Here is a 25,432-nt window from a genome sequence, read left to right as displayed (position 1 = left end):
TACTCGCCAGCAAGAGATATTTCTTAACAAGATTATGGCCAATGCAGCGTACGCCACATGTACTTGACAAATGGATCAGGGCCAGACATATGATTCCACACACTTCTTCTCGACACCCACACTGTCGGGAGTTATGCAGAGCAGGTTTAAACCACCCCATTTGGAGTTGCTCAGCTTTCTCGCAAGGCAGATCAAACATCCAACACCTGCCACGCGACATTATAACCTTAGGAAATGTACCTGTCTAATGATAAAGCACAAAAAGCACTCACGAATTATGCTAGTCACAGTGGCCTGTTTCAAGCAGTGTAAAAGGGGTTGGCCATCCGACTGTATTGAAATTTTACTGAAGACAGACACAATCCTATGCATACGATGAAGTAACAAGGACTGATACTAGTTAAATACTGATGCTGTTCGTCCAACAATCTCTTCACACCTAGTCCCTGACCCCTTCCCCACCTAATCCCAAACTGCGGCCAAGAGCCGACCCCTTCCCTGAAATAAAGGTTTAATTCATGCATTAAACTCCCCTCCCACAAATATCCTGACAGGGGCACAAATGAAACATCAGTGATGGTGGTGGTTATGATGGAAACGGTGTGCGCTGAATCAAAAACAAGCTGACTGTTGTGTCTGTTAGAGACAACCATTGCATTGGATTGCTGTTCAGTCGCACTTAATTATCTTGCTGCCAATATCCACACTGAAATCACCACTAATTTTGAATGGCTGCATCAAGGAGGATATAAATATGCTACTACTTTGTCACAAGTTGAGGGTCTGAAGATTCACATCTAACTTATATCGGGCTTGTAGCTACCCACTTGGAAAGAAAGATAATACAAACGCTGTTTGTCAGTACAGCTCATCTATGAAGATAAGACTCTTGGCAGCCCTCCATTTAAACAATATACCTTGCCAATCTCCTCAACAGTGGTGGTGGCTGCAATCCCGAAATGCTCATTGTGGTGATGCAGCAGGAATCACCAGAAATCTTGCTCTTGCATGAAACCTCGTTGCCAATATGTTGTATTTAGAACACAGAGAAACGATGCAACCGATGAATGAACATCATCTTTCTTTCCACCACGCGACCATCCTTGTCTTCGCTCGTATACAACAGATATTAACTCTATTGATTTGTCCTGGCATAGAATCCATTTTAAGAAGCATTTACAATTGACAATTATTCTATTACAGACTGAAGTCTTGCTAAAAAACCTGGACCTACTGCACATAACCTCGTCATGCGGTGACAGATATGAAGAGTAAGCACCTCATTTCTGATATCCTGAAACACATTATGGTATTCATCGTGAGAACTGTCAACTTTCTTTATTTACTACCATGTACTACTTTGTGGCAATGTTTGTATTTGGTACTAGGTGTATTTTGTACATTTATGTACAACGCGTGGATGTACTTTGCATGTTGAAAACTAAGATGCGATTTCTTAGCTGTATATTATCGTATGAGCCACAATGTGCAACCATTTTGCCACAGGCTAGAAACTCTGTGACTTATATGGAGCACAGTGGTCAATGCTGTTTAATTCCACTCAAGACTGCACATTTTCGTATGAATTATCGATAGTTTGGATCTTGCGAAATTCAATGACTTGATTGACCTAGCTATGATTCGGTATAAGCTTATCACTAGGGGTGTGCAAATATTCGAAATTTCGAATATTTTTCGAATAGTGCTTACTATTCGATTCGATTCGCACTGGAATTTTACTATTCGAACAATTTGAACTTCCCATAGACAAATACAGTCAACGTCAGATTGAAAGTGACCCCTTCAGATTTTTTAATATGCTTCACCTCATTACACTCTCGCATTGCAGCAAAGCTGCCTTTCAAGCTCCGTTACAGTCGAACTTGGTCAAGACGCAGTCAATGTCCGATTGGAAGTGGTCCCTAGATTTTTAATATGCTTCACCTCAACACACCCCCGTATCGCGGCAAAGTTGCCTTTCAAGCTCCGCTACGGTCGCAAATGTATTAACTCAAGAAAACGCTGGTTCCAACGTGGAGATGAAAGATGTGGCAGAGGTTGGGGGCTCAATTAATACTGTTTTGCACCTAAAATTTGGGCAGAAAGTCAGAAAAATCGGACACCGAAGCTTTTTAGCATCCAAAATTTCAGATGTTCTTATATATCGACGTCTACAAGGCAGATTTGGAACATTGGACTTGAAGGGAGCACACCCTTGTTCGCCGCATCAGTTGAGCTTCCACAGAAGTTGAAAGAGGTGGAGAGGCTGAGGAAATGGCATCTTTGCCTATCACGTGTAAAGTGTTGTCGCCAACACTTTGGTTGCACCACATCATGCGCATAAATACAATTCGGCCTCTACATTGCCTCATTCTTGATAAGACGACTATGAAACACCACCCCGCCAGTGCTTCATCAACCTAGCAAAAAGAAACACTTTCATGTTGCTATCTCATACGAATATGCTTAGGAATCCTCTCCAACTTTGTTTTCTGCAATTTCACTTCGAAGTATTAGAAAAATCTTCGAGAAATATTAGAAAAATATTCTATTCGATTCGCACTCACACTTCAATATTCGAATTCGCTTCACACCCAAAATTTTGCTATTTGCACAGCTCTACTTATCACTTTGTATGTACAGAGACATATACACTCATTGCTTTTTTTTTTTTTAAAGAATATCCCAGAATGCTACAGGTACTACTAGGTAGTTTGTCAGCCAGTGGTCACAACATGCGCTATATAGGTGAAAGGGCACAGTTGACTTCATAATCAAGATACCAAGTATTAAAACAGTTTTGAAATGTAAAAAATCATGTTTGACTTCACCTTCCTCCTATTAATGTATTCTTTCATCTAAAGAGGCTACTATTTCACACTAACTTGTGCTTTGAAGTAGGTAGTTTAAAATGCATTGAATATACAGCTGAAAAAGCAGAACATTTGGAATTAGCTTGAATTAACCAGAAATTGAAGTGGTTCAAGCTTGAATTATTAGTTTTCAACCGCACTGAACAAAGATCCATATGTTGCTTGCAACCTCAGATTGCATGTTTATTAGCTGAAAAATGCTAAGCTTTGCGACAAAATGGAGAAATTAAAACTGTCTGTCTGCGAATAACATCTTTCATTGCATGATTTCTTTCTCGTCTTTCTTGATTTGTTTTTTGTATAATGTGTTCTTGACATTGTAGTGATTCTGAACTTAAATTACTGCTCAGCTGCATTGCCTGAAATGTTGCTGCACTTTCTATGTGCAAACGACATGAGTGTGCTTTTAATGTAATTGCTGGCCACATCACCCTTCGAGAAAACCGACTTGCTTGGCATTTAGGCAAACACATTGTTGCTTTTCTTCTTTCTTAACCAGGGATGACTTCTTAGGCAAGAATACTCCTGCCACTGTCCGGGACGTGCTGTACAGTCTCTTCAGTGCCTATGACAAGAAGGAAGCACAGAAGACGTTAAAGTAAAATGTTTTACTTTACTCTCGTACAGTGTAATTTGCAAGCTAACTACAGCAAGTGACCATCTGACCTTAGATATATTTGCTTCAAATTATGCTCATGCACTGAAATATAAAGGTTAAGTAATAATAATAATAGTAATAGGTGGTAATAATAATGTTCATTTAATGTAAGCTGACCAGAATCTATTGCTCTGCAACGCATGGCTTCCTTTTTTGTATGGAGGTTCCTCCTTTCACATATTCAATAAACATTTTCTCTCACGCCTACATTAAGAATATATTTAAAATATAATTTGTTGCGTTTTCTCACCTTACAGCTTTACATGTTAGATGTACGGGATGCATATGTTATAAATGACTGCACACAGAACTTAGTTCCTCACACAGTTGACATCAGTTCTTCCTATGCATTATGAGATGCATGACTTTAGTAAAGAGGTTTTATTCAAGCTGAACGGCGGTTGTTGCTTTCGGCGGTTGTTGCTTTCGTTATTTCATGGTTTATATGACAGATAGCGCTGATCAACTCTTCTCATCTTTCTGGCTCGGTCTGTTCGCCTGCACCCATATGGTGAGGATTATCTTCATGCATACGCTTGTTTGGTTTGCACAACCATGCATGAATTGCCACCTATCACAAAGGATACGTGGGTGTGTCAATATAGGAACGAACATGAAGTCCCATTTACCATTCCCGATCTTGACAAAATTTATTCCAGGTGCAGGTTTTAGACCCAGAACAATTAACTTCGGAATTAGTTTGGTGAAAAAGAATTTTGTTTGCCTAAAATAAGTATACAAATTTTGACCGTAAAAAGACTTTTCCACCGATTTCAATATTTCAGAACCTTAAGTGCACCTAGGCATTGTGCACTCCTTGGTCACAATATTTATTTCAATCAAAGAGCAAGTGAAATGTGGTCTTATGAGTACAGTTTAAACTCGATCTAACGTAACCCAATTTTACGAAGTTCCCGATCTCACGAAGAAATTTCCACTGCCCGGCAAATGTCCACGGGGTTCAGTGTTTTCATCTACCCGAATTAACGAGCTAACTTGGCCATCGAACCCGATTTAATTAAGTTTTTCCTGAAAAGGTTGAGTAAAAAAGCAGTAATTTTCTTCTAATTTTAACTGAGATGGCATTAGAACGGTAAGGAACTGTGCGATTGACGGAACACCAGAAGAAGTAGTACACAGGACGCAGGACACAGGAAGCGCAGTCCTGTGTACTACTTCTTCTTGTGTTCCGTCAATCACGCAGTTCCTTACCGTTCTACAACTAGCCTCACAACGCACTTTACTTGACTGAGATGGGTTTTTCTTCTAGCGTGCACTCTAACGCTATCGTGTTAAAACATCTAGGCGCCCTAGTCACGGCGATAGCTTTATTTTGACGATGATTCACGCTGCACCCATGCACATAATAACAGACTCGGCAGTCGTAGCACTCTTAAGTGCCGGATAGAGCTAGGGGCGGCGGCTGTTGCTTTCGTTATTTCATGGTTTATGCGACAGATGGCGCTGATCAACTCATCTTTCTGGCTCGGTCTGTTCACACACTCACTGCATTCTTCGCATATCGGTAGCCTGTCATAACTTCACGTGATCGTCTATCTGGCCTGCATCGCCCAGACATAGGGGGCTCCATGTCCGAGCAACGCTCACGCCGCCCTAGTGAACGTTTTACACGCGCAGCTGTGGGTTGGCGGCAATAACAATGCCGTGGTAGCGTTTGGGTGTCACTACATTATAATATGAGATTTCGAAGGACCAAAAAATTCCGTTCTCGATTTTACAAACTTCCCGATTTAACGAAATAATTCGAGTGTAGTCATCACTTCGTTACATCGAGTTTCAATTATATATTTTATTTCCCTTTGCAGTCGCAGGACTTTTTAGGAAAGAAATCACAAGCCTTGTAACTGGCACAAAATACCTGTATTTCAGGAATTTATTGTTGCAGACAAGTTAAACTGAGGATAATAAAATTCAGTACATATTGACTTTGATATTTGAGCTTTTTTTTAAAATAACTTTCATAGTTTTTACATGCACTGTTATACCTACTTCAAAATTATTCTGAGACGTATGTGGTTTACCTAAAAGCACCATAGTTTGGAAATAGTTTTCAGAAAGGTCATTTAAAATTTGTTTTTTTAAACCTTGTGTTCATTCTTATCTGCAGGTACCCATGGGGCAACTAATAGGAATTAGCTGATATCATCTTCTTTGTCTGCAAATTTGTGACATGATGTGGTATTCACCTTAAACACATTGCTAAAGTCCACTTCAATAATGCTTTCAGCCCTAATCACAGGACTCCTTGAACAGAATTGTTGAATCTAATTATGCCAAGCCTTAAACTTTAGTGTTTTTTTTTTTCCAACGCTGTGTATTTATTCTAAGATCTGAATAAAAATGTCTTGTTTCTGTCCACAACTCTGCAGAAATGTCTGGCCAGTACAGCTTGGAGAGTCCGACAAAGGATTTCGTGAAGCGATTCTTTCCTGGATCTCAACACTGAAAGTAAGTAGGGTGTTCATTATTGAGGTTAAAATACTTATGTCAACTGTGGCAGATTACACATTAGGTGGTGGCACTCTAGTCAGCCTCTGTTGTCAGCAGTATGATTCGTGGATTAAACTTTCTGGTGCCCCTATTTACAGGAGATGACCATAAACCTTGTCCAAGGTGAGTGTTACTGTAGATGTTGATAGTAACAGGCTTCAGGCCTCTTAATTCATTCAAAAGCCATTGCTGGTCACCACTGTAAAGACCTGTTTTGCTCAGCATGCTCATTAAATGCTGAAAGATTTTACACTAGTACTTGTGTTCCCATGATGACAGCAAACTAAGACATATTACCGTTGCGAGTTGGTTTAAAGAGAGCACTCGTTTTGCACAAGGGGGGGGGGGGAAAGTTTTTTACGATCCTTCAAGAATGCAGAGCATGTTTTTGCATCAGCTTACGTTGCCTTTACTAACAGTACTCCACCCCCTCCTTTCCCTTGTACACCATTCTCTGCCACGAGCTCGGAAAACCACTACAACCAATTTATTATATCGTAAATTTGCTGAAAGCATCAAAAGACTAATTCACTTTGGTGCTTTCACCTAGTCGGTGTACGTAATGGGGAACTAAGGATGCAAACAAGGACAAAGTGCTGTAATTTGTCATTCTATTTCTCTGTGACAAGGAATGAAGCACTTGTATTAGTTTAAATGAGGACGGGAAATTGTCAAACGGGGAACTTTGCTGGAGCCACCGTTTCAGCAGGGGGACTCATCTTCGTTAGGGCAGCAAAGACTATTTCTCATCTTTTCAAGTCTCCATCTTCCCTAATCTTAACCCACCACAGTGGTCTTGTGGTCATCGTGCTCAAATGCTGAGCCAAAGGTCGCGGGATCAAATTCCATTCGTGGCAGCCGCATTTTTGGTGGAGCCGAAAATGCTTGAGGCCCGTTTACTTCGATTTAGGTGCATGGTAAAGAACCCAAGGGGTCGAAATTTCTGGAGCCCTCCACTACGGCTTCCCTCGTGATCATATCATGGTTTTGGGGCGTTAAACACCAACAATTATATAATATATATATATATCTTCCCTAATCTTCTGTTTTGTTTGCAAGGGAGGAGTCATGGGCAGATTTTAAGATGCATTTGCACATACTCCTGTTTGTGACATACAACCTTGCAGCTGGAATCTTTAGTGCCCAGTTATTCAGTTGTCATACTGGCTTATGAATAGCGGCAGCTATTGCTGTCATCAATTCGTCACGCTGAAACGTGTACAGTCAACGTCAAAAGTTTAGAGACCACAACACACAAGAAAAGGCTGAATATTTCTGCGGCTTTGTCAGGCAGCCTCAAATTTAGATTTCTGGCCTGTTCTGAAATGCAATAACAATAACATGTACTGTGGATACATTTGCACATACCCCTGTTCTGTGGCTCACATGGTTGAGGCCCACATGGTTGCATGTGTTGCCTTCATGTCTTTGTGTTTTCGTGCTGTTATTCATTTGCTTGCATAGTGCTTTTTTGAATGCTGCCAGGATGCCAGAATACTTCCAAATACTTTGTCCAGCATGAAAGGGACTACCATGACTGTAAATATTAGCAGAAAAGAATGTCTCGCATTTCATTTACACTGCTATAACTGCTGCTCGCAGGAGAACCATGCTGGTGCTTTCTTCCTTCAAGAATTGAACTCGCGTGTCCTGCTGCAGACAGGAACACCACGGCGCTCAATGTTCCTGACTGAGCTGTCCACGTTAGTGCTAGAAAACACACTAAAGGATGAGGTAGACCTGACTGGGGATGCTGTGCCTCTTTGCACATTCAACTTTTCCACACGGAAAAATGCCTGCACATCTATTGCTTTGCAAGCAGAGCAAAGATCAATTGAAGAAGAATGTGTGGAGATTGAAGGGTTAGTGAGCATTCATCACTTTGCAATGTCTGCCAAATATTTACTGTTTGCTCCCCTCATGTGGCCTCACCCTAATGCGCAATATACTATACTATACAATATACTATACTCTCGATTACTGATTCCTACTATCCAAGGCTTCATTTAACTGAGGCAAATTTCAAATTTTCTGTTGGCCTGCTCTGTTTTTAATGTATTTTAAAGCCGCTTAATTCACAGTGCTCCATATTGCATAAATCCGGTTAATTTATACTTTTTGCTTGTCCGTGCCGGAAAATATATGCTGTCTTTGTCACTTCTAGACGAACATTTGCGCCCTTAACCCTCACAAGTAAAGCTGATTGTCTGCCTACAAAGCAGTCAAACTACCCGAACCATGTGCACCAATAATCACGTGTTGATTGAGGAAGAAGGAAAAAAAAACAGACGGTATGGCCTTGGTCTATTGTGTGCGGAATGCTTAAGTCACTTTCACCTCGATACATTGGTGTCATGCAGAAAAGCGTACTAAGACTGGGAAGTGGCTACCAGCTGTCATGGGACACAGCCCATTTTGTCCTTTAATTGCACACGCGTGCACATGTCATGTAATAATGAGTACCAGTATGATTGCTGAGGTCTAAAAATTTTGCTGGCAATCACTGAAAAATCTCTATAATGTTGCTGTGGCCCTCAGAAACAAATAACACACACCAATTTCCTTTTTGTCACATATCCCTCATTCCCGCTTTATGACTCGCCCTATTTTCGAGGTCCCCAGGTTGGTAGGTACGTATGTGTGAATGTTTCATTACAACACAAGTTGGTATGTTGCCGCGAGTCATTATAGGAAAACTTCTGATTATTCAATCCTCTGATAATTCAAACAAAATTCTGGGGTCCCATCGAGAGCGTACTGTAATTGAAGGTTCCCTATTTCGCTTGTCTCAAGAAATACTGCAAGCTGCTTTTGCTTGGCCAAGGCAGGAATGGGAACAATTATGCGTTTGGGCAAGCAAGGGTTAATACATATTAGAGAGGGGATGATTCCAATGCACTGGGCCTGAATTATGCATTGCATGCTAAACCCACGGCAAGCATCCCATGGCAATCTGGCAAAATTTGAATGCTCTCAGTGGTGCAAAAAGTTTGTATTGTAATTCCTTTACGTTGTAATTTGTTATTGCGGACTCTAGAGTTGCCCTAATAAGCATGAGGGTGCAAGGTTGATTCCCAGCTATGGCAGCCACACTTCAATGGCGGCAAAAAAGAAAAACATCAGTGTAATTTGGGTGGAGGTTAAAGTACCCGAGATAATCAAGTCATCTGGAGTTGCCCACTATGTTGTGCCTCTTTACTTTATTGTGATTTTTGACACGTAGAACCCCACAGTTTAATAGTAATTTTAACCTGATGTTTTAACCTACAAGTAATTTTAACTTAATGTGATGGTACCATGCGCATTGTGCACTGTGTAGTCAATGAATGAAAGAAGGCAAATGTATAGGATTGTGTAAATATATGAAAATTTCGGTACTGGAATCGAATAATGCATATTCAACATGCTGAATATTTTTTAGGAATAATTCTACTGACAGGAAAAACGCCAGAGGAAGTAAACGTTGGAACAGCAAGGAGTCATTTTTCTTGTTTAAAATCATTGAATTGCCAAGTGCATGCACCCCCAAGATTTTATGGGACTATTGATGCTATATTTATTACTGAATGAAGGCGTCATCATGAGGCTGGTGGTTCTGTTGGCCATGCTCTCGGTGACGCATCATAACCCTCTCTCACAAGCTCTCGCTATACATTTACATGAATAACAACATGTGTGTGTGTGTGGGGGGGGGGGGTGCGCGCGTGCGTGTGCATTGTGCACGTGAGTGGGAGTCAGAGTTTCAGGTTTAATAAACCTGACAACACAACCATATGGCTCCACTAGTGTGGTCAGTATACCTCTGGCTTAATATTTATATGTATCAGTGGTAGGTCCAAATTCTGTAATTTGTACTGTTTCTCTTGCACATGTGAAAGAATTGTGGGCACAGTGCAATGTTGACACTTTTGTTGTGCCATTGGGCACCGAAGTGGACTGTGCAGGGAAGCTCAAGCAAGATGCAGGTTCTGAAAGTTTCGTAGCAGATGATTAAGCCTTACATGAGCGCAAGTGTTACAATATACAGCAACTATGACCAGCCATGTTTTGCTATTTATAACTTCAACTAGTGTTCATGTTTCATTAACTTTCTGTGAAATTCATAAGGGGAAGGGGGAATGAATGTTTACTGCACTCATACATGCTGGCTGATCTCTTTTTCTTGCACAATTTTTGCCTTCGGCAGCTTGTTAGAAAAGTTGGCATCATTTTCAAATACACAGCTGCAAAAGTCGAGTCTTCTATTAGAAAAGTAAGTTTGCATTGTATTTCTATTTATCTTGCTAGAGATGGATGACTGGCATTGTTTGTATAGACCTATTTTAAGAGATCAAGAGGCACAATAAGCTAGCTTCATATAATCATTGCTGTAATGCAGGTTTATTGTTTATTGGTGATTTGCTGAAATAATTAACAGTCCATCTAGCAGAGGAAGATAGTTCCTTTTTTCTTTGCCCTTTCCTTTCATGTGACGTTTGCATTCTGGTGGGCTTCAACAATGTAGTACATAGTCAAGCCTTGATGCAACAAACCTCCATTTAATGAAATTATCAAAGTAATGAACTAATTTCATTTCAATTTTTCTATAGCTCTATTGAAAAGCTTTATTTTTTTCGTTATTCGTTGCAGTTTATGTTTAACCAAATCTTTGTGCATTGCATACACATACCCAATCCCTCAATGACACATTAAACATATCAGTCGAGAGAAAACTTACCTTTTGCAGCTGGCTTTTTGCATGGAAACATTGCTGGTTGGAAACAAAAAAAAAATGTTTAACAACCTCTCTGCGAAAACTTTTTGTTGTGTAAAATTTAACTGTGCCCCTCAACTGTGTGGCTTACGTCACGGTGTACCACTAAAGATCTTCCGTATTTTCAGTTGCAGGAGCCAGCCAATGAATGATTACGACTTTGATGTGATAGACATTTTAAATGGCGGCAAAAAGCCCTGTTTAGCAAATGAAATGCGATGTGCCGCCATGTTGTCACTTCATGTGTAAATAAGGCAGAAGTTCAGGGAAAGATGAAGCTTGAAGAGATGAAAAGTTCTTGAACACGGGGGTTCGCTGAAGCCAACGTTTCGACAAGTGGTCTTGTCTTCTTCAAGGCAGCAACTGCCTACCTTAGTGCGTGCATGTGTATGCTTTGTACACTCTCCCCCAACCAAAACAGAAGAGGAGGAGAGTGAAAGCGCCCTGACCTTGTTGCGTTTGTTGATGGAGCGCAGTACCCCGGCACAACCAATTTTATGGCTGTGGTTGCTGACTTTCACGGTAAACTTTTTAGCGATTCCCATGCGCCGCACATTTTCACTGACCCTCGGGCTGCTGCATAAGCGTTCATGATGGGGTCAGTCTGTCAGAAGGTGGCCCATATCCTTACCAACAGAAAGGGTTGTGTGGGCAAAAATTAATGCTAAATTATTAAGCTTAAAACAACAAATTATGCCCTGTTTGCTGCACCAGAGTATTGCAGGCTGTCCAAACTGCACAGAAATTGACGGCAACATCACCTCGCTTTCTGCCCACATATTGGGCAAGCATGTCCACTCGGTTATCACTAATGCCAATAAGTTTGGCAATGAGTTTGCCCATGCCCGCGCATGCAAACTATCTCACCATGATGAGCAAACAGCCTCTAATTTGCGAGAAGGTATCTGGCAGCTTGATCCACTCCTCATGTTGAATGAAACTGGTAAACATTGTCAATTGGAAAGGCGTAGCTTCCCGCTCCACCACACTCAACTCTCGAGGGCCCAGTCAGTCACTCTAAGAATGCTGCAAACGGGTCCTTATCTGTCTCCTTTCGTTTACAGTAAACTTAGTGATAGCATAAAACCGCACTGCCCTTATTGCGACGAGAGACGCACGTTACCCTCATGTTCTGGCAATGCACGGTGCTGCACAATGGCGAGCCTCTCAGCACAGAGGACGCCTGGAGGGCGGCAATCACCAGCTTGGACAGAGAGGCCCAAATCTGGGCTGTCCAGGGGGCCTGCAATTTGGCGGAAGGGCCCGCCCTTCATATATCCCCACGTGGGTGTGGCCCGCAGCTGACCCTCCCCCTTGAGGGGAATCAGCTTCGCAGGGCAATTTTTGAATACAGTACATTGACTGACTGATTGAGGGCAGATATTGAGATAAGCTGGCCTGCCGAATTGGGTGAGGAAAAGGAAAGAGGAAGCACAACAGTTAAAAAAAAAAGCAGAAAAAAATGTGAGAGGGAGCATCTGCATCGAAAAGATAGAAGAGGGAGCGGATATATTGCTGAATCATGCTTTTCAAAAGTAAGCATCACCTAAAAATGAGAATTTCATTGTGATCAGAACGGTTAGAAATTCTTAGAAGAAAAGCTTAAGTCTTACTGGTTTTCATTGTGTATCTACCATATCTGGGTAGGATTCAGGAGCCCCCCTTTGAGACATTTATACCTATTGGCTGAAATGTATTAAACTTAAGAATAAGATATGACTCTTGTACCTTACACATGATTTCTACACACAAAGAAAATATGTTTGAGTTGTTAGTGCAACTTCAAAGAAATTGAAAAGCTGCAGTGTGTTTGACAACTATTGTGCTTGCGCATAGTTCAGAAAATGTCTAGCAAAGCAAAAGTGCAATTTTACCACCATTCCTGTCAGCATTGCTGCCAACATGCTTACTGGTACGTTTCTGTGATCGGAACCAAAACAACCTTGCTTGTTTTCATTTCAATAATTTGTTGGTTTATAGAAATATGTATGATTTAGAATGTGTTTAGAGTGATTAGACGCGAAATCTTGCATGCGGGTGTATGCGCAGCGCCGTCTTATGAACCCTTGGAAGCTTATGTCCAAAGCTCATAAATGGGCTGTATGACATGGCCACAACGCCATCGCTGTCAAACTTCTTTTAAAGGGGTGTGCTGGTGCCCATGTCACTAGTGTAAAAGATTTATAGACAAGCAGCAAACCTGCTATGAACCCTCCCAGGAAAAAAAACTTGTGTACCACTTATATAAATGGCAAGAACTATGCAGCTGCTTAATCTTGGCTTTTTGATCTTGGCTTTTGCATCCTCCATGTTTCTTTGTCGGCACTTCCTGAAGATTGCCTCACTATAGCCAGTCACTCTATACTATACATCCTGTGAGATTGCATGTGTATTGAGAATGCCTGTAGATCAGCCTCTTCATAACTTTTTGCCTAGTGATTGCATTAAAGTTTTCCTTTTTCCATTGCAGTGAAACGCCTGATGATGGGCCTACTAAAGAGCTGGAGATGGTGCGTGCTGCCAACGTGTACAAGCATATCAGTGGATCACCATGATCCATAGCTAATTCACTTTTCTGAGACTACGATCAGAAGCTCAAAATTGATTTTCTTGTGATCATCACTATAGTTGTTTTAATGACATTTTCATCCTCTTTTGGCCACCACATTAAGGGGAAAAAAAAACTTGTCTCATGGCAGATATTCAACATGACACAAAGAATAATGTAATCATATGAAATTGTAAAAGAAACATGAATAACATGTCAAGATGTATACTTTTGGGCTAGTTGGTTTATAATCGCAGTAAAACAGCGCCAGCGAAAACAACAGACCAGACGAGAAGGAGCGCCTTGTGTTACGTGTCCTGGTCTGGTCTGTTGTTTTCGCCGGCGTTGTTTTACTGCGATGAATAACATAATCAAGAAATTAGTTGGCGCTGCTTGCGCCAACTAATCTGATTAAACTGATCTAGAATAAAGTGAAATGAAACAAAAAAGTGGAAAGCGAGAAAAAAAAGTCAACCATAGCACACCCATTTATTTTATAGAATGGAAGAAACAATGACTCGTATTCCTTCATTAACGCAGAATTATTGCAACAAAAACAGGAAAAAAAAACCTGCCATGGTGGCTTAGCAGGGCTAAGGTGTTGCACTACTGAGCACAGGCTCAGTATCCAGCCATGGCGGCCGCATTTCAAGAGGGGGCAAAATGCAGAAATGCCCATCTGTACTTAAAGTTAGGTGCATTTTAAAAAGCTCCAGGTGATCAAGATTAATTTTGAGTCTGCCCCTCATAATCATATTGTGGTTTTGGCACACCAAATTCCAGAATGTAATTTTGATTTTAAAAAGAAAAAAAGAAATGCAGTATGCTGCTGGATTGATCTGGAGTTTGATGTGGATCTGTGCACGGGCTGCCTTTCTGAGCCCAATTCTGGCCCACTGCCTGTGTCGAAAACCCGCCTGTGCCCGGCAATAAAGGGCAACAAGCCCATGGTTGACAGGTCAGCAAGACCAAAAATAGCCAACAAATGAGAAAACTAGCCAAAAAGTAGCGAACTTGAGCCAAGAGCAGTAAAAGTGGCCAAAAGTAGCCATGCGTGTGTGCAAACAATTGCAATGTTTTAGTAGAGCTGTGCGAATAGCAAAATTTTGGGCGCGAAGCGAATTCGAATAATAAAGATTGAGTGCGAATCGAATCGAATAATTTTCGAATATTTCTCACATTTTTCGAATACTTCGAAGCGAAATTGCAGAACAAAAAGTTAGAGAGGATTCCTAAGCATATTCTAGATAGCAACATGAAAGTGTTTTTCGCTAGGTTGATGAAGCACTGGCGGGGTGGTGTTTCATAGTTGTCTTATCAAGAATGAGGCAAACTAGAGGCCGAATTGCATTTATGTACATGATTTGGTGCAACCAAAGTGTTGCCGACAACACTTTACACGTGATAGGCAAAGATGCCATTTCCTCAGCCTCTCCTCCTCTTTCAACTTCTGTGGAAGCCCAACTGATGTGGCGGACAAGAGTGTGCTCCCTTCAAGTCCGGAGTTCCAAATCTGCCTATGACGTCGATATAAAGAACATCTGAAATTTTGGATGCTAAAAAGCTTCGGCGTCCGATTTTTCGGACTTCCTGCCCATATTTCTGGTCCAAAACAGCATTAATTGAGCCCCACCTCTGCCACGTCTTTCATCTCCATGTTGGAACCAGCGTTTTCTTGAGTTCGTACATTTGCAACCGTAGCGGAGCTCGAAAGGCAGCTTTACAGCAATACGGGGGTGTGATAAGGTTGAAGCATATTGAAAATCTAGAGACCACTTTCAATCGGACGTTGACTGTCTCTTGGCTAAGTTCGACCATAACGGAGCTTGAAAGGCAGCTTTGCCACAATACGGGGGTGTGATGAGGCGAAGCATATTGAAAATCTCGAGACCACTTTCAATCGGACGTTGTGTCTTGACTAAGTTCGACCGTAACGGAGCTTGAAAGGCAGCTTTGCCGCAATACGACGGTGTACTGAGGTGAAGCATATTAAAAATTTGTAGGTGTCACTTTCAATGGGACGTTGACTGTATTTGTTTTTGGGAAGTTCGAATAGTTCGAATAGTAAAATTCCAGTGCGAATCGAATCGAATAGCAAACCCTATTCGAAAAATATTCGAAATTTCGAATATTCGCACACCCCTAGTTTTTAGTTAAATGACTAAATGCGAAAGCCTCTTGATGAAAATGTAGATAAGTATAGCATCAAGACGTTCAAGCAAAAATTGTTGACTTTAGCAATCATTTCGGTGCAGGATTCAAAGTTTCTTGAGCTGTCGCAAAAAGGACTCGACTTGTGGCTGCAATAAAAATCAGTACTCTATGAGTGTGCTCAAAGTCACAGTGGCTGGGATTGAAGCATAAATTGTGGTCATTTCTGAAATTTGTTCCTTGCGTGATGACAAATCCGATCAGTTAATATTCCTGAGTCACAGTTCGTACTTAATCCTAAGAAATGGCACAAGCTGTTCTTTGGACACCCATATCCCAATGTCGATGAGTGCAGAGAGCCCTGGATGCAGAGCGCTTGTTCACTTCCAATAACCACTTCAAGTCGCGTTCACACATAGGTTTTCTGCACACTGAAGCTCCCTGCAACAGTTTTCCCCGAGTCCAAGCGACGCATCCAAAAACCTTTGCTTTTGTGTACTAAAAGTGCTAAATTAAATTTTGGGACCTGGAAACATACTTGATCTGCCATGTTCTGACATCCCATACTCAAACGCCAGCGGCTACATCACCACATGTTCATAATTTGGCTCGAATCGAGGGAACAAAAACTAACCAAAAAATAGCCAAAATGTTTTTTCTGCTGCCACTGGCCTAAAAAACTAGCCAAATTGGTGCCAAGTAGCCAAACCTGGCAACCCTGAACGAGCCTGCCCGCCCTGACCTGATGCAAAAAAACAGAAGCCTGAGGCCACGGTATCGCGGCACGACATTATGTGGCCGTTGTTTCATTGACAAGATATCGTTTTCCGATAAAGTGGCATTTAACATAGTGAAGTAAATCGTAAGCTAACAACTTTTATAGCTTTCACTAAAGAGCTTACAATTTGTTGTGTAAAAATGATAAGCTGTCTGATGATTCGGGCTTCAATGAAGTGTGGCACTCCTGCATCACAAATACCGCCGTACTAAAGTTCCTTGATGTTGCCCTTGAGTTCCTTGATGAACACGAACCATGCTGGAGAACCATTTCACAGTAACATCTATATTTCGAGCTTGAGTCTGGCTTTGCATATGGCCCGGTCCACCTGGCACAAACATCGAGTAGCTTGAGCCCTGCCCACGTCTGAGTTAGGAGGTTGTTGAGCTGCTTGGCCTGCAAGCTGAGTCAAGCACAAGCTTTCGGGCCACCCGGAGCCGTTTAGTTGAGCTGTTCATTTCACAAATGTTTTGTCATGCTGTATGAAAATTGTTGTGCACATTGGCTCTTCTTTTACTGCTTCATTGAACACTCTGAATACCTCTTATCTTCCTATTTCTGTAAAATATTGTATGTCTGCCAACCAATTGGTCATTATTGTGTAATGAATATTGTGATTTTAGTTGTTGATATCATGATTTGGAAGCACTTGACAGGAATACTAATTTGCAAAAACAATATTTCTATGCAGTTATGAAATGGCAAGAAATCAGTGCTTTCTGTGTGGTTTCATTATTTAATGCAAACATGTCGTCATTTTCTGTTGCTTTCTTTGAAGATCGATGATGAACAAACCATGTGGGATGAAGTGGTTACGACTAGAATGCAGCAAGTTGGAGAATGGCTTGCACAGCGGGTGAGTATCACACCAGACTTTGCTCTGAGTTTTGAGATTCTTGCAGGAGGAGCCTGCAACAGGGAGTGGGCAATGAGTGTACCAAATTCTCAAGCAGATGAAATATGTATTAGGAAATGACAGAATGAGCTTTTCATTGATTGATGACGCTGCTTGGGTGATGAGGATGGACTCTTGCCTTGAATATCTGTAAAGCTAGTCTGCAGTAGCAGTGTACAGTCATTGCCAGAAGCAATAGTTGTGTGAATACCGGATAGGTGGACCTATCCTACACTCTGTTCTTCGCTCATTTGTTTGTGTCACAATGCTTTTACTGTCTTGCATTTTGTTTCTAAAGTGGAATGTCCTGTAGTGGTGTTAGTACAGTACTATTAGTAATAGTACTATTGAAATACTTGTACTAAAATTTGTAAGTGTTCATCGTGATGTTGTCTCTTCTTCACTGCCCCCTTAATTTTGAAGGTATGCAAGAAAAATAACGAACCGCAGGCACTGTCACCGAAGCATTGTTCCTGGTCAAAATGTTTGCAGTGTCTAGGCTTAGAAGCTTGATTAGCTGCCAGCGTAACATATTATTGAGCTAGTCTACTTAAGTGCTGCAAGACAGTTCCTGTATGCATACTTCAGTGTCTACGTTCATGTCCTTATTAAATCCATATTTCTGTAACTTCTTTGTATATATTTCTTTTATTTACAACTCGGTGGTATTGTAGTGTATTTAAGGTGATTGTTATCTGTTGTGAAGTGCCTTTAGTACTGTGTTCCCTAGTTGATTGCACTGCAACATAGTGAGATTTGTATAGCGAAATAGGTTTCTTTATGTAATTGCCAGTGATAAGGGCATGAGGTTGTAGCAACTTTGTACTACTTGGATTATTGTGAGAGCATGTGCACATATTCATTTTGTTAGGATAGAGCACAGAAGAATGCTTTGCATGCACAGATGATCAAACTCAGAGAGAGAGAGAAACAAGTGAATGAAAAGAAAAAAGGAAAAAAATTATGCTTTTAATTTAAGAAGCAAGAACAATATATTAAATTCATTTATTGAAAAACTTCTGGAAATTGAAAACTAATAAAATGGCTCTTGATTTTTACCTGTGAAATTTGGAAGGAAATGAGTTGAAGGGCACATATCAAAGCTAAGCTAATTCGGTACACATGCTTGTGGGATAAAGAAGGAATGTTTTGACAGAAATAGTAGAGACGTGCATTACTGGTAGTTCATTGTACTGAATGCCATTGCTTTCAGAGAGCCACATCATTGTAATACATTCCAGCTGATTTTTGTTAATATGCTGACGCCAGAGGTAAAAAAAAAAGATCTCGGTGAGCAATCTTCCGCACAACTATTGTAAACAGTTCTTATGGGAGAATGTAATGCTGCATGTCGCATGCCTTCGGTATAGGCGAAGGAAGAAAGGGTCAGTTTATGCGACTTAGTACTAATAGCAACACATACTAGTGGCTCACAGAGAATTGATTTTTTATTTATCATATATATTCAATTTCTGGTATTGGTGCTTCAGTGCCCTGTGCTGTGGGTTTGCTGCATAAAGTACAATGTCTACTCGTAAATTAATTTTAGTGAATTTTTTTAATGACCTGTAAGATAATTGCCCATGAAACACAAAACCTCTATAAAATGTATTTAAAACGTTTACACCCTCTATAAACATCTATGAAACGTTTTATAGAGGTTTCGTGTTTCGTGGGTGGTGCCTTATGTCTTTGTTGGTGGTGGTATCATGCCCACTTCTTAGTGTGCTAGCAGAGATGAAATCTTATGTTTAACTACTAAAAGGGGGATGCTGAAGCAGGGCATATTGGTTCACCCTTTGTGCGACAGCGGGACACATACGTCCCACTTTTCCGTCTGCAGGAAAAATTTTCTCCCACATCACCCGTTGCAATTAGCGCAACGATAAGTCACTCATATGTTACCTAAATCTTCATATTATCGAGGAAAAATCTTTTGCCACACTTTCGAAGCGCGGAAGTAGTGTTACAGTGACGTTGAATTTCGATCATTTTTTCATAATAGCTTCTGAATTTTCTTCTTCTTCACATAGAAAGAACCTATCAATGAAAATACCAGATAATTTCCTCTTTTTCTGGCTTTTCAGAGAGGTGACTTTAGCTTCCAGCCATCACGTGTTTCTGTAAATTTGCGGAATAACTTGACCGATAAATGCATCGAAACAATCCCCTGTGATATTGCCACGCTCATTCCTCAGCGTAATTGCGGATATTGGTGCATGGAAATATTTTTCTTGACATCATATACCTCTTGAAAAGTAAGCGCATATTCAGGGACAACAGCCGTACTCTACAATTTCGACAGCCAAAGCAAGGACAGGCAAATGGACAAAAAAAATGGTTGATGCATGTGGTGAAGTAAGCTTGACAGGAACAGACCGCAGCGCTAAGAAGGCCCACAAGAGGCGCACGTGCAGATAACGTTCCGCTGCTGGAAATGAGGTCTGCACAACTTTCCTCAGCACAACTTGAGAACTGATACTTCCTGCCACTTGCTTCGGCCGTTTCATCGCAAATAGCCGTTGATGCAATCTCGAGATGGTGCCTTCATGAAACAGTGGGACAGTGTTTTCCCCCTTTTTGAAAACACTCTCATGAGTCAGTGGGACACATATGTCCCAATTTTTTTCAGTAAACTACTGGTTTGATTTTGATGAAATTTGTTTTATACTATTTCTTTTTAGCTTATATGAATATACAACAGCCAGTTTTTATATGATCATGTCAAAAATATAGGCAAACCCAGAAAGGGTTAAGTGGTTGTTTATTTCATGCGCTCGTGCAGCTATTGATGGTGATATTACTTTTAATTGAGTGTTTCAAATCGTTTTTACAGGATGGGGTCATTGCAATTGATCTGATTAGGTGAGTGATATTCATCTTTTACTTGCCCTAGGTTTTTCTATGTCTCTTGCTCCATGTGTCAATGTTCTTGGCCTGCCCCGCTTCCTGCTAAAAGACAGACAGCACTAAAGGAGAACACGAATACAGAACAAGTGCTGAACTAACCCAACTGAAGGGTTATTCACAAAACAAGCTTTGCCACCTGTCACCATTGACAGGAAGCGACTGTTGTTTAATAGACAGCCTCTGTTTCAGTGCACACGGATGCACGTGGCAGGTCGTCAGGCACTTTTATGGAAACGTCGTCTTATCAAGAGTGGGAGCAAATCCAGCTAGCAAATTGGCGCAGTCTCTTCAAAAGAAGCCGCAGTACAAGAGCTTGCATAAAATCTGCTGCACTTTTGTTTCTTTGCAAAACTTTGCCGTAATGTATATGGTAATTAATGCTGGTATCTTTGCGAAAGTAGTGTGAAGACATAGCCCTGAAGAAAACTGTTTTGTCTTCCTAGGAATAAAAGATTCACATATGAAAAATAGTTTTCTCGTTCAGGGATCAACCCATGTTTTTTTCTTCTATGACAGTCACTGTAGCAAGCTGAACTGCCATGGTGAGGGGGCTAGCTTTTGGAAGGGGTTGATGAAAAATAATTTTTTGGTTCAGGCATCAAGCCATGTTTTTTTCTTTTTTGACAGTTACTCTAGCAAGCTGAACTGCCATGGTGAGGGGGCTAGCTTTTGGAAGGGGCTCAATGGGAAATTAACTTGCAGCAATGGAACGTTGGATTATCAAATCAACTCTGCAGAAGCTCAAAAGGTGTTTTAAAATTCAAGAAGGCCAAGTTGTAGCACTTTTAGTTGTTTTTCACATTCAATGTTCCTGAGCCATTTCTTGAACCCCTTGGCTATAACTTTTAGCTGATAGCTGCCCTAGGAGGGCTGTGTGCCAGTTTAAATCGGTATGTCGACAAGTTTATTGATGACTAGGTGCAATCCTTTATTTCTGAGACACCTACACTGTTTTTTCTAACTTCTTTTTTTTTTGCAGCTACAACTTTCCCTTTCAGGAATCTTACTCCAGACAATGCATATTTAAATAACACTTGTGGTCAATATTACTGTCTTGAATTCCACGTTATAATTATCATAATGGTGACTCACCTTTTTATGCCTCTTGCTCTCAGGCTGTGGCCACAACTCGCATTGTGTTGTTCGTTAGCATATACTTTTGCGTGTTGATTTCTACTTGTATGCTTTCCATTCACTGCGTCCATCTTGCGTTTTAACTAATGTATTCTCTGCACAGTAACACAGGTCGCTTTTACTCCAGAGGTAGATGCCAAGGCACTAATGCCAATAAATAAATATCATTGTACGTTTACTATAACGCTGCTTTCTTAAGAACCTTATCACTCAGTAGTTGTTGCTTATACCACAACTGTATCTTTATTTTTCCTTTTTTCTGTAGTGAATTGGAGAAGTGCCTTGAGCTTAGCAAGCAGTTCCTTGAAGGATACGACCAGAAAGGTAATGCTACTTGGTACTTCAAGTTTGCTTTCAGAGAACACTGCTTACACAAAAGTTGTGTGCATACAAGTAATGGAACACTGAAAGAGCCAGTCAACCTGCATACATTGGAGAATGATGTTGGACAGATGCAGAGGTCAAAAATGGTTGCATGAAGTCAAAAAGTGACTGTGTTTTTATAGTCGTAGTTCTCTTTTATGTTCAATGCCCTACCACGACATGACGCAAGACTAATTGATGTTATTGTAGTAAGTGAGGTAGCAATAATGAAGTTCTTAAAAAGATGCTAAAACATATTTCGTAGCTATACATTCTCTGGCACCAAACATTATATAGCACAACATGTGGCCTGGAATTTACAATTATTTCTCAGTCATCTAGAAATCGCTCCCTCTTCTCTTGACAAATGACACCATAAACCCAAATGTCAGCACCATAAACCCAAAGTACATGGCCATTGGCTGATTTGAGCATCGTGAGCTACATGGTTATCGCGGCCACCGCGGGATGGCTCGACGTGCCCGCCCACTTGCTCTCGATAACACTGAAGGTAAACCCTGTGTTCGAAGAAAAAGAAAAGAAAAGAGTGTGCTCAAGGTCATGATGCGCGTTTCTTGCCCCCTTGTCATCCCCCCTCCCCCTGCATAGTTTTCAGTGCACTCGCTGGTATGAAAGGAGAGAGAAAGCGCTTAAAGCGTGCGACAAATCCCTGTAACTCTGCTCGTACTTGACAGATTCTAAAAATTTTTGCAGCAGTCGATTCGTGAGGCAATAAACTTTTTGAATGAAGCCATTCGATGATTACTTAGGAAAATGTTGCAGGGCCCCTTTAAATGGAATTTGTGCGATGTTAATGAGCTGTTCTTTAGTAATTGCATTTAGTAATGTTGGTAGCATGAATCATAGCGTGTGTTCGCCATAATTAGTGAGACATTTTTTAATGTGCCATTCTTCCGGTTCATGTGTATTATATTTTGTTAAGTTGGATTGTAGTCCTGCTAGGGTTTCTAGTAGAGCTGTGCGAATAGCAAAATTTTGGGTGCGAAGCGAATTCGAATATTGAAGTGTGAGTGCGAATCGAATCGAATATTTTTCGAATATTTCTCGAATATTTTTCTATTATTTTTCGAATACTTCAAAGCAAAATTGCAGTTAGAGAGGATTCCTAAGCATATCCTTATGAGACAGCAACATGAAAGTGTTTCTTTTCGCTAGGTTGCTGAAGCACTGGAGGGGTGGTGTTTCATAGTTTTCTTATCAAGAATGAGGCAATGTAGAGGCCGAATTCTATTTATGTACATGATTTGGTGCAACCAAAGTGTTGCCGACAACACTTTACACATGATAGGCAAAGATGCCGTTTCTTCAGCCTCTCCTCCTTTTTCAACTTCTGTGGAAGCCCAACTGATGTGGCGGACAAGGGTGTGCTCCCTTCAAGTCCGGAGTTCCAAATCTGCCTCGTAGACGTCGATAATATAAGAACAGCTGAAATTTTGGATGCTAAAAAAGCTTCGGCTTCCGATTTTTTGGACTTCCTGCCCATGTTTCAGGTCCAAAACAGCATTAATTGAGCCCCCACCTCTGCCACATCTTTCATCTCCATGTTGGAACCAGCGTTTTCTTGAGTTAATACATTTGCGACCGTAGCAGAGCTTGAAAGGCAGCTTTGCCGCAATGGCGGGGTGTGATGAGGTGAAGCATATTGAAAATCTAGGGACCACTTTCAATCGGACGTTGACTGTGTCTTGGCAAAGTTCGACCGTAACGGAGCTTGAAAGGCAGCTTTGCCGCAATGCCGGGGTGTGATGAGGTGAAGCATATTGAAAATATAGGGACCACTTCTAATCGGAAGTTGACTGTCTCTTGGCAAAGTTCGACCGTAACGGAGCTTGAAAGACAGCTTTGCCGCAACACGAGTGTAATGAGGTGAAGCATACCGAAAATCTGAAGGGGTCACTTTCAATCGGACGTTGACTGTATTTGTTTTTGGGAAGTTCGAATAGTTCGAATAGTAAAATTCCAGTGCGAATCGAATCGAATAGCAAACCCTATTCGAAAAATATTCGAAATTTCGAATATTCGCACACCCCTAGTTTCTAGGCTTTGTAGAGCATTATTTCTCTTCACCAAACAAGATTTATACTGATGACATAAGTTTTAATTGTAGATGGAATTTACTTGGATAATGCTGTGTCTTATAAAAAGGTCGCCAGTGTGAAAGAGGTATGAAACCTTACGTATTAGTCGAACCACATGTTTTTGCAACACTGCAAGGTAATTAAGTTCTTAAACAAATTCTAAAACATATTTTTTGTGGCAATGCACTCTCTGGCAGGTTTTCCGTGGCCAGATCCAGGATATCAGTTTTCAAAATAAATTTTAACTTCATTTGTGCTGTTCCTTTGGCGTTCCCCTCCCAAATGGAGTCCTTTCTGACCACCAGCTTTAAGATGTCTGTATGCCAATGCTTCTGCAAATGCTGGCAGAAAAATATATTTCGTTTTTGTGAATGGCAGACAGATCCTGGCAAGTGTGTGATGAAAACTAGTGAGCTTGATTTTATGCTCGTACTACTTGCACTCACATGTCAAGCGGTGCATCAACAAGAAAAAGTGCTTGTATTCAAAAGCAAGATTCTCAGGCACTGATGCTGATTGGGAAAAGTAGAGAAAGCATGCAAAGTTAAGCGTTAAAGAAATAGCAATACCTGAAGACAAATTTTTTTAATGAAGATTTTACCTGCGCTGCTAACAAACAATACTAAAAAATTTTGGAAAGTGGTTATTCTGGGACTTCCTCTGGACAGTCAATTCATTTAACTAAAGACGATAAGCTGTTGTCACTCTCAGAGGCTGCAGAGAAACTAAACTTATTCTTTAGATCCGTTTTCACTGAGGAGGAGCCCATTTCTGCTGATTTAAAATTCGAATCCATTAATGCCACTATGAATGACATTGTGATCACTCCAGAAAGTATTGAATCGACTGTTGAACGTCTTGAAATAACTCATCGCCTGGACTACATGGTATATGCCCTTATAGTTACTTAAAATTACTAAGCCAGTCATATCATGTGTTTTTGTAGCTATAGTATTTCAACAATAAATTGATACTGGATGTGTGCCTGACACTTGGAAAATTGCTCGCGTGACTCCAATATTCAAATCGGGCGATTCCTCCGTGCCATCAAATTACAGGCCCATTTGACTAACCAGCATACCTTGCAAATTACTAGAACACATCATATCATCTGCAGCAATGAAGTACTTATTAACTGAGCATAATCACTTTATTCCTAACCAACACGGCCTCCAGTGCGGCCGTTCATGTGAAACACAATTATTCGAATTAGTTACCAACCTCCATCATGCCATTCATGTGTCTATACTAATTGATGCCATCTATACTAATTGATGCCGTATTTATCGATTTTGCAAAAGCATTTGGTAAAGTTCACCACAGTTGTCTATTAAAGGGGCCCTACAACAATTTTTCAGCAGGGTCAGAAAACGCTGATCGGTAGTCGAGGCTCCCGAAAACACGCGAGCCAAACATTATAGCGCAGCACGCAGCCTGGGATTTACAATAAATTCTCAAAGTCAGCTAAAAAGCACTTCCTCTTCTCTCGACAAAAGTGATGCTTACGGCGTAACTGTCACTGGCCACGCCATTGGCTGATTTGAACATGGCGCGCTCGGTAGTTACTGCGGCCACCGCAAGAGGCTGTCACTTGCACGCGCGCGCAAGTAATTGCGCTAAAAGTACGCCGCGCATTCGAAGAAAAAAAAAGAAAAAGTACTCAAGGTCACGAGGCACGCGTGATGTACCTTCTTCCCCCGTGCCACCCCTCCCTGCTTAACTTCCAGCACTTTCGTCAGGACGAGAGAAGAGAGAAAGC

General features: G+C 41.0%; 1 protein-coding gene across 1 annotated transcript in view; it reads left to right on the top strand.

The window, feature by feature from the left end:
- LOC119378891 (uncharacterized) overlaps positions 1–25,432 on the top strand; it is a 43,003-nt gene that overhangs the window by 7,538 nt on the left and 10,033 nt on the right. Inside the window, exons 3-11 of the mRNA XM_037647951.2 lie at positions 1,204–1,271; positions 3,373–3,471; positions 5,922–6,000; positions 7,645–7,904; positions 10,229–10,294; positions 13,266–13,305; positions 17,051–17,128; positions 20,004–20,032; positions 21,477–21,535. Of these exons, the coding sequence (XP_037503879.1) occupies positions 7,723–7,904; positions 10,229–10,294; positions 13,266–13,305; positions 17,051–17,128; positions 20,004–20,032; positions 21,477–21,535 (454 nt within the window). The 5' untranslated portion in view covers positions 1,204–1,271; positions 3,373–3,471; positions 5,922–6,000; positions 7,645–7,722. The remainder of the gene's footprint in view (positions 1–1,203; positions 1,272–3,372; positions 3,472–5,921; positions 6,001–7,644; positions 7,905–10,228; positions 10,295–13,265; positions 13,306–17,050; positions 17,129–20,003; positions 20,033–21,476; positions 21,536–25,432) is intronic.

The sequence above is a fragment of the Rhipicephalus sanguineus genome, chromosome 1 (genome assembly GCF_013339695.2).
Source record: "Rhipicephalus sanguineus isolate Rsan-2018 chromosome 1, BIME_Rsan_1.4, whole genome shotgun sequence".
In the NCBI taxonomy this organism is placed as follows: Eukaryota; Metazoa; Arthropoda; class Arachnida; order Ixodida; family Ixodidae; genus Rhipicephalus; species Rhipicephalus sanguineus.
The sequence above is the reverse complement of the archived record's forward strand: the minus strand, read 5'-3'. Positions and strand labels throughout refer to the sequence as shown.